The sequence below is a fragment of the Arachis stenosperma genome, chromosome 6 (assembly GCF_014773155.1).
Source record: "Arachis stenosperma cultivar V10309 chromosome 6, arast.V10309.gnm1.PFL2, whole genome shotgun sequence".
In the NCBI taxonomy this organism is placed as follows: domain Eukaryota; kingdom Viridiplantae; phylum Streptophyta; class Magnoliopsida; order Fabales; family Fabaceae; genus Arachis; species Arachis stenosperma.
Genome location: NC_080382.1, coordinates 14,667,221 through 14,676,686, shown reverse-complemented (window position 1 = coordinate 14,676,686; position 9,466 = coordinate 14,667,221). Strand labels below are relative to the sequence as shown.

At 36.8% G+C, this 9,466-nt stretch overlaps 1 protein-coding gene across 1 annotated transcript; it reads right to left on the bottom strand.

The window, feature by feature from the left end:
* Nucleotides 1-178: 178 nt before the first annotated feature.
* Nucleotides 179-3,497, bottom strand: LOC130933068 (disease resistance protein RGA2-like). The gene has a single exon (XM_057862568.1). The coding sequence runs from the start codon at nucleotides 3,434-3,436 to the stop codon at nucleotides 848-850; it is 2,589 nt and encodes an 862-aa protein (XP_057718551.1). The 5' UTR covers nucleotides 3,437-3,497; the 3' UTR covers nucleotides 179-847.
* Between the last annotated feature and the right edge of the window lie 5,969 nt (nucleotides 3,498-9,466).

Below are 9,466 nucleotides of genomic sequence, written 5' to 3'. Positions count from 1 at the left end.
CCTAAAGTCAAACCCCAAGACAAGGAATCAAAGCTTTAAAATTGTATTTTTGTTATGAAGATCTATAATGATAGCATCACCTTTGTCCTTCTTTCTATATAATTAGAAATATGCGTTTTAATGCTCTATGCTGCTAATATCAATCCAAACTGCCTTCTTGTTCTAAAGCAGCCATGCCCCATTCTTTCACTGCTAATGTAGTTTAGCATGAAATTCGCCAAAGATATTTTACATTGCTTGCATCAAATAATCCTTAACACTTATAATAGCATCATTAGTGATTAGTAATGTATTGTGTCAATTGAGCTCACAACTCTAGTCCACAATGCAGCTTTTGTTATACCATCTATCCCAATCAAGATTTGAAGTTAACAATTCTAATTTGTCAGGGCCAAGAAAGACAACATATATAGCAGTAAATTTAAATGTGTATGATGGACATATCTGAATTATGCATAAGCTGATGAGCTAACCACCATTGGCTTTGGTGCCTGTACTTGGCATAATTTTACAAATCACAAGTGATGAAGTGCCATACAAATTTATTTAGAAATTCTATTTTATTTAATTATCATTGCTAACTATGTACACTAATACAGGCTTCAGCAAAATAATAAATTATCATATATGTATGCCCCTCTGGCCCTCTTTGATATCCTAACTTGATTTTGTAGAGAATTTCAACCAAGACAAACATCATTTAAAACAGATTTTTTAAATTACAGTATATGATAGAAAAAGTTTATCACAAAAAGCAGCAAACAAAAACTGAAACAATCACCAAAATGAAAATAAAAGACACTTGAACATCAGCCTTGGTTGTCATAGAAATCATGTTCCTCTTCCATTAGCGACTTCTCCATGTCTTCCTAATGTCAGCATGCTTGATGTGGGATATTTGGTGCCAATACTCTCCAACATGTGGCTGATACTTTCTGTATAATTCAGGGCAATTTTGGATTCGCAAAACTTCAAGGGCTGTAAGGCGAGGGATGCCATTAGGGAGAGACATCAACTTTGGACAATTCCAGATATGAAGATATTTCAAAGAAGTCATATTTAGCAGCCATTCAGGAAGCACCTCCAGCTCGTAGCACTTTGCAAACACCAAAGTTTGTAATGTGTTTGCATATCCCTGGAGAGAATAAGGGAAGTTCACCACCATGCTAAAGTAAATTGTCTTTAACCTCAAGACAGAGTTCATGTCCTCATGTCCATCTGACAGTTCAAAATTACCACATTCATCGACAGTGAATTGCTCTAGTTGAGGAAAATGGTGCGTGTCAAGTGGCAAAGACTTCAAATTCTTACACCTCATAATCCTCAAAAATCGAAGGGCAGACAACTTTACCCCTACAAATGCAGATTCCAGGTTGTCACAAGCATAAATATCTAAGTATTTAAGCGAACCCAACTTTGCAATGTCACCCTCTGGCAAGACAGATTGCTTTGAGGTTATGGATATTCTTTGCAGATTGATCAAGTTTCTTAACTTTTTTGGCAAAGTTTCAAGCTCCACACACCCACGAAGATGCAACTCTTCTAAATTTTGGAGCGTGCAAATAGAAGCAGGGAGTTTCCTTATTCTTCTGTTATTCCTGAGTGAAAGAAATCTTAAATGTTTCAATTTGCTGATTGATCTAGGTAGAGTCTCAAATGTGGAATCACGCAGATCCAAGTATCGCAAGTATTTGCAAGTTGACACCCATGTAGTTAACAGATCTTCATTGCCAGCTTTCTCTATTCCAAAAGGAAATAGTATAGTTCTCACACTTGACAAGTTTAGCTTGAAAGATTTGCTAAACAAATCAAGTTCAGTAAAAGACAGATGGAGAACATTTTCTGGTATATTTGGATTTTCAGAACTGATTAGTTGGTAGTCATCGTTTGCAACATATTGTGCAAGATCATGCACTAAATCATGTATAAAAAAGTAATAGTATGTGCTTACGTCAGAAACATTTTCAAGAAAAGATCTTGACATTAATTCACTCAGATATCGATTTGCAATGTCTAGTGAAGTTTCATTTTTGCTTGGTGATGGAAGCAAACCTGCTGCACGCCAAAGTGCATGAATGCCATGACTCTGAAATTCAAAATCTTTTGGAAAAAGTGAGAACATAGCAAAACATTTCCTCAAATAGGATGGCATTTGATCGTAGCTTAATTTTAGTGCAGGTAAGATATCATCCTTCTTCTGTGGTAAATTCCAAATCTCATCATCTCTAAGTGATTCCCAAACATTTATCTCATATTTTGAAAATAGTAAACTTGCCAATGTTCTTATTGCTAAAGGAACTCCTTTACACTTTCTCACAATTTCTTTTCCAATCATTACCAAATTAGGGTACTTTTCCTCTTCTCTTCCTTTAAAAGCCCATTTCACAAACAAAGACAAAGATTCCTCAAAAGAAAGACCTTGTAAATCATGAAAAGGCACAGTACCCATTATAGAAGCAACAGAGTAACTTCGTGTTGTCACTACAATTTTACTTCCTTCAGCACCACCCGCTTTGATGAGATCTCTCAGTTCAATCCATTTGGCACGATCTTCACTCCATACATCATCCAAGACAAGTAAGAACTTCTGACCAGCAAGCTTATTTCTTAGAAGATATTGCAATTGTTCAATGTCCAAGTCTTTCAAGGTTTGTTGGACAACATGAGCATCTCCAGAAGTGGTACCGTTAAGAGTAGCAGCATTGATGATTTTAATAATCAATTGCTTGATATCAAATTCATCAGACACACACACCCACATTTTCAATGGAAAGGACTCATTTATCCTTTTATCATTGAAGACAAGCTTAGCAAGAGTGGTCTTTCCCAAACCTCCAATTCCCACAATGGGAATCACAGAAATATCTTTAGAGCCAGCATTGTTGTCAAGACTCGGTTCCATCAAGAGCTTTACAATCTTTTCTTTATCATGATCCCTTCCTATGACATCAGACTCAACAACATGGGAGTAAGTCAATTCCCTCCTGTGCACAACTCGCCTGTCAGCTGCAATTGTTTGAAGCCCAAACTTATCCCTATCGGCCGCGACTCTGTCTAATCTCTTCCTAATCTCTTTGATCCGTTGAGAAATCTTATAGCGAAACAAAAGTGGATTAGAACTCGAGAAGAAGCCACCTACCTTGTCCTTGTGAGTGATTCGCAGTTGCTTGCGCAGTGATTCGCAGTCAACTTGATCAAGCAAGTTCTCAGCATCATAGAAGATGAGCTTGATCTGCTTCAGCCACTCCCGCAGCTCATGGTTCTGCTCCTGCTTCTGCTCAGCATCCAACAACACAGCTTTCACATAAGAGAGACTGGTTTTCAAGTCTTGGAGGTCATCGTAGACACCAGCCACTCGAGATGCTTCTTGGTATGCACGAGAAGCAAGCTTAGTTATGAGTGATTCAGCGATGCTGAAGATGAATGATTCTGCCATGATGGTTATCGAAGAAGATATGAGAGAGTATGCAGAAGATGAACGCAGTCAGAGTCTTCAATCTTCAGCAGCGAAGTCTATAAATTACAAATTTTAAAATCCAAAGTCTTCTTGGATCATTGGATGCTAATGCAGTTTTTTATTTCACGAGTTTAAAGAGTTAACCAATCACATATTAAGAGATTAATGTAATTGGCGGAAACACGCCAGCATCACATGAAGCAAACTCAAGTGTCTTTAAAATATTGGTTAAACAAATTATTTAAAAAATGTTAAATTAATATCACAATTCATATCATTAGATGTATTTTCAAAAGACTAATTTACAAATAGATATTCTTTTTTCAATATGATTTAATTATTCGTATGAATACTATGGGAACATTTTAACTAAAATTAAATCCTTTGTTTTAATACATAGCATGACTCATTCTGTATTTTAAATAGTTCTCACTGCTGCTCTAATTAATATCAGGTAGGTAGAGGTGTTCAGATTCAAACAGGTCCAAAAGATATTGGGTTAAGCATGATAAATATCGGGGTAACATACATAACAATGAAGACTAAGCATGATAAATATTAAATTACTGACCGGATGTGTTTTTTGCTCAAAATCTATCCAAAACCGCCCTGTGAAAATTATGCTTCTTAGTCCAAATTGCATTACTTTATTATATATGTGGCATTGAAATTTCATGTTCTCCAATCTAGTTCTGCTACAAGAGTGCTTTGTTTGATGAACTTTGAAGATTTCTCCTGTAAAAAAATTGTTAATGGTAATTATTTGTCATTTTTTTTCCCTCTACTAATCTGGTTTAGCTTGAACTTTACTTATGATCTTTTGCATCCCATTCATCAAATCCAGAGAACACTAAATGGATTGTCAATTAGTACACAACTTCAGGTTCCAATGCATATCTTATCAAGCTTTTTCATCTATCCAAATGCAAGTCAAGATTTTAATTTTCAAGTTGTGAACTTATGAAGTCTAATGTCTTGTACTAAATAAAACTTTTAACAATTAGAACCGGTGCAATATAATGGGAAAAGATAAAAGCATAGCAGCACATGTCAAATATGTTAGTGCTCGTGCGGTGCACCTAGTCCATAGTAATCATCACACCAAATAAAATGCTATCCAAGTTCTTGAGAAATTCCACAATTTCAATTACCTGCGCTAACTCTTTACTTAAATATGTTTCAGCTAGTTAGATAATATCATTCATGCATGTCCTTCCTTCAGATTGTAACTTAATATCTAATTTGTAGAGAATTTCTAATCGTGGCAACACTAAATCAGACTTCTTGAAATACCATCTGATAAGAGAAAGTACAATAATTACAAAAGAACATACATAAACTTGAAAAACCATCAAAGACATATAGTTTAAAACAAAACAAGAACAATAGTGTACATTATGGAAACTGAAAACAAAAGGCACTTTGACTCCAATCCGGGTTGTCAAGACAATTCTTCTTCATCTTCCATTAGCTACTCCATCTTCATTACTTCCTAAAAGGAAATACAAGAGTTCTCACACCTAATAAGTTTAGATCGAAAGATTTGCCAAACAAATCAAATTCAGACAAAGATAGATGAAGAACATTTTCTGGTATATTTTGACAATCAGAAAGTTACATTTTGAGGTTGATGATCATTTAAATCAACTTCCAGTTGATGCACTTCCTGGTATAGGGTATGTTTTACAGGAGAAATTAAAGAAGCAGAATGTTCATACTTGTGGACAGTTGTGAACGATTTCCAAGGTTTTACAGATTCAGTTGATTCTTCTTTAAGAACGTCAATTTGTAATGCTTTCTGTGTGTTATCAATCAGTTCCCTGTGGTCTTAGCTATTTCTCTCATTCCTTGCATTTGGGAAGGCACATGGATTTATAAGGCTTAGAAAAAGGGAATATATGCTCTGATGAAATAACTAATCTTGTCAGAAATTTTAGAAATTACATTGAAGACAACAATAATATGATACGATAAGTTCTTTCGAGCAAAGGAAAAAAAGAGAGAGAAGTTGCAGCCCTTCTTTATTCAAGAATATAGTAATTGCAAAAACTTGTGTATTGTTGCAGCTTAGTTCATGTACCTCTGTACTCCATAGCTATGTTCAATGTTCCTTTTGGTGCATATAATTTAAAGGCATTGCCATCTGTAACTTCAAGATTGTATCCCTGCTTTCTTTGGTTTTTACAGACCTCACTGCAGAAGGACTATGGAATGAAAACAGGGGAAATGCTGTGGTATTATAGCAGAGGAATTGATTATCGACCAGTTGGATCATTGAGGTAGTGAAAAGCCTATCATTTGTCATTAGATTTGCGGTATGTTAGAACTCCTTAACTTCTTATTAAACTGTTAGGATAGGTGGCTTACTCTTCTAAATAAAAATTGAATTTTAGTACAAGAATGATAAGCATGTGCCTTGTTCATACTTGAAGCCCAAAAGGAGATTGAGTATTGGATATAAAATCAATCGTGTATTTTTAGCTAAAAATTCAAGTTTTTGACTTTTGGAATGGATGATTCGCGAGTTACGCGAGTTACAATCAGAGTGTCATAAGGCATAATTGTTAGTGTTGCAAGTGTGAGGAGTGTTGAAGTTAGTTCCACATCAAAGAAAGTATGGAAGAGTGATGAGTTTATAAGATGAGAGACCCATTAAGTTAAAACTTTAAAGTTTTGAATTGGATGTGGTGTCTTCTCATTTTATGTTCTTTCACTTCATGAGCTCTCCATAGTCAGCCCAACAATAATTTGAGTCTGACATGATCTCAAATAGAAACAATCCCATGTTATAGGCCTTTTTTTTTCATGCTAACTAGGAGGTACCTTTGCGTGAAGCATAAATTGAATAGGATGATTTCTAATTCCAATTCTGTGATTCCTAATCGTATCACATCCTATATACTCACTCATTCGACGTGGCCATGAGCAACGATCATCCGGAAACGATGCTGTCAATTCCACTGAAGAAAACTGATCCGGTGGAGCTGTACCTGCCCTTACGTAAGTTGGTAGCCTCAAAATACTCCGAGAGCGATGCACAAAAAGTTGAAAGCGTTCTGGAAACCCTAAACAAATGCCGCAGGGACATGGTGGAGCGCAGAGGGGACCTCTCCCTTCCCATGCAACGTGCCTGCCTCCTCCACTACTTCCAATGTCTTTGCATGGTTGAGCCACTCTTCACCTCTCTCTCCTCCGACGCCGACGCCGACGCCGATCCCATCATCTTTGTCTGGTACGACGCCATCAACCCTGAGCATGAGGAAGGGGTCTCCTCCGAGCGTAACGCCATCCAATTGGAGAAGGCCGCTGTTCTCTTCAACCTTGGAGCCATCTACAGCCAGATTGGTGCCTCTTGCGACCGTACCACCGCCCTTGGCCGTCATCTTGCAATGGAATCCTTCAAAGTCGCCGCCAATTTCTTCTTCAAACTCTGGCAGGTTTTTGCCAAGCATGTGGTCTCCGCCACCCTCGATTTGACTGTCCACTTCGCGGAGTTTCTGCACCACCTCTTCTCCGCTCAGGCTTCCGAGCTCGAATTACGGCAACAACTCAACAACAACCACGCCAGTTACGCTCTCCAACGACACCGATGTGCCCCATTGTTTAGCCCGGTCAGTCTTCACTCTTGATTGATTTTACATTTATTTTTTCATTCTATTGATGATAAATTGATGATGATGATGTAGGTTTGTTGGTTTTATCTTAAAGCAAATTGTCTGATATTTGCGGTTTTGGGTGTGGCTGGACGGAAACATGACTACCGTTTTGACCAAGGCAAAACCTTGGTAACTCATCTTTCCCAGAAGTTGGACTTCTTTAAGGCGGAGGCGAATAAGGCTTTTCGTGTGAGGGAATCATCCATCCTACCCAGATACTTGCTACTGAAGTATACTCATCGGTCAATTCTTGTGATGCAGAATGTGTCACTGAGATAGTAGTGAGAGGGATTTGCAGGAAACCCAACCTACAACAAATATACCTTGACCTCCTCCTCTCCGAGTTCAATCCTTTCAAGATTGTCAAGGATGGAAAGCTGGTGGCTAACCCATGGGACATGCCTCCTCCTTATCCAACAAATTCCGCAATCCTCTCATCTTCGCCGTCTCCGTGGTTTTCAGATATTCTTCAATACCTTCCTTTGAAGAAGAGTGAGCACTTGAATCTCTACGAGTCCCTGCGCAATTACTTTGTCCTCAAATACTCTGAGAGCGTGGCAAAGAAAGTAGAAGGCCTTCTCGAAATGCTACACAAATTGCGCAATGAGATGCTGCATGATGACCTTTCTCTACCCTTTCACCGTGACTGCCTCATCCGTTATTTCAAATGCCTTTGCATGATTGAGCCTTTCTTCCCTATGAATGCCTCACCCAACCCACCTATCTTTGTTTGGTACAATGCCATCAGCCCGCAACAGCACTCTTCTCAGCATAACATCCATTTGGAGAAGGCCTCTGTTCTCTTCAACCTGGTAGCCCTCTGCACCCGCATTGCTCTCTCCTGCAAGCTCACCACCATCCAAGGCCAACGCCTTGCCATGGACGCCTTAAATGATGCTTCAAATTGGTTCTCTCTACTGAGGTTTGAGTCTAAGAAGGCATCTGGCACGATTGACTTGTCAGAACCATACACCACTATGATAGGAAATGAGATTTCCAACTTGAAATTGAAGTTTCCTCATTCCCAATCTGATGAATCATCATTACCTGGATATCCTGTATGTATAATCATCTACCTTTTTAGTTGATCTTTTCTTAGTACAATTTGATTGATGCCAATCTTTATTTGTTAAATTGTTTGATTGAGATGATGCAGGCTTCAGCTTATGCTTGGTCGATATTTGGGCTTTTAGGTGAGAATGATGAGTGGAAGATGGAAACCTGCCATGATGAAACGGATCCGAATGATGTCACCGAACAATTTATTTTAGGGTATTGTAAGTCTCAGTCCCTGCTTCAAGAGGTATGTCAACTACGATGTTTGGACCTTCTCTCTGAGGTTAGCCCTGTCAAGATTAAGGATGGAAATCTTGTGGCCAATGCAACCTTAGAGGGACTAAATTTGGCATTGGAGAACATGAGCTTGCAGGAGACACCACAGTAACATTACCGAGAAAAACTAAACAAGCTTTAGGAATTACCTTGTTTTCTTTTTTAAATTGGATGTTGGAACTTTGTTTGTTGATGCTAGAACTCTTTTTTGTGAAATATTATCCTCATAATTTTGTTTCTTGATGTATGAATATATTCCTTCTTATTAATCACCAATTTGTAGTGATTTTGTATGCCTCTTATCTCGTAGCTATTGCTAGTTATTGTTGCATATTGGTAGACTGAACTTATTGTGTTTGCAATCTCCATCAAGGCCTAATAATTTTAAACAAACAAATAATATGTTCCATTTAGAATCATTCTTATTTTTTTGCTGAATAAATCGGTAGAATGAAAATCGATCACTAGAATAAAAATAGAGAAATACTAACCTATACAACTAAATTAATTGATGAGTTAGGTTCAAGCATGTGCTTTAAGTTTTTAATTTATTTATTAAAATAAAAAATTTAAAAATTAGATTATGCACATATAATATTGGATTATATAAAACAAATATTAGAATATAAAATGGAATATATGTGCACCAAACTTTGCTACTTGACTTATCCTAAGCACTAACAAAAATATTTGGTCAATTATAGATGTAGACCTTCTTTTAATTTGTTCATGTTATTATTTGATACTTAGATGGTCATATTAATATATTATTACGCAAGACTTGGATATTTTTTTGGATTCAACTAATATTTGCTCTAAGTATAGATGATCATTCATCTGACAAACTTACAACAACAATTTATAAACATTTAATAGAAAAAAATACTATTTATACATCAAATATTTTTTATACTCATACAAAAATATAGTTATTATTAGTAACGGATCCAAAAAATTTTGACAGTAAAAGCAAACTATATATAACATAATAATAATTAGGAAAATTATTCTAAAGGACTGT

Bases quoted from the DNA above. Each gene is read 5' to 3' on its own strand.
- LOC130933068 (XM_057862568.1), bottom strand. From the start codon at position 3,436: ATGGCAGAATCATTCATCTTCAGCATCGCTGAATCACTCATAACTAAG.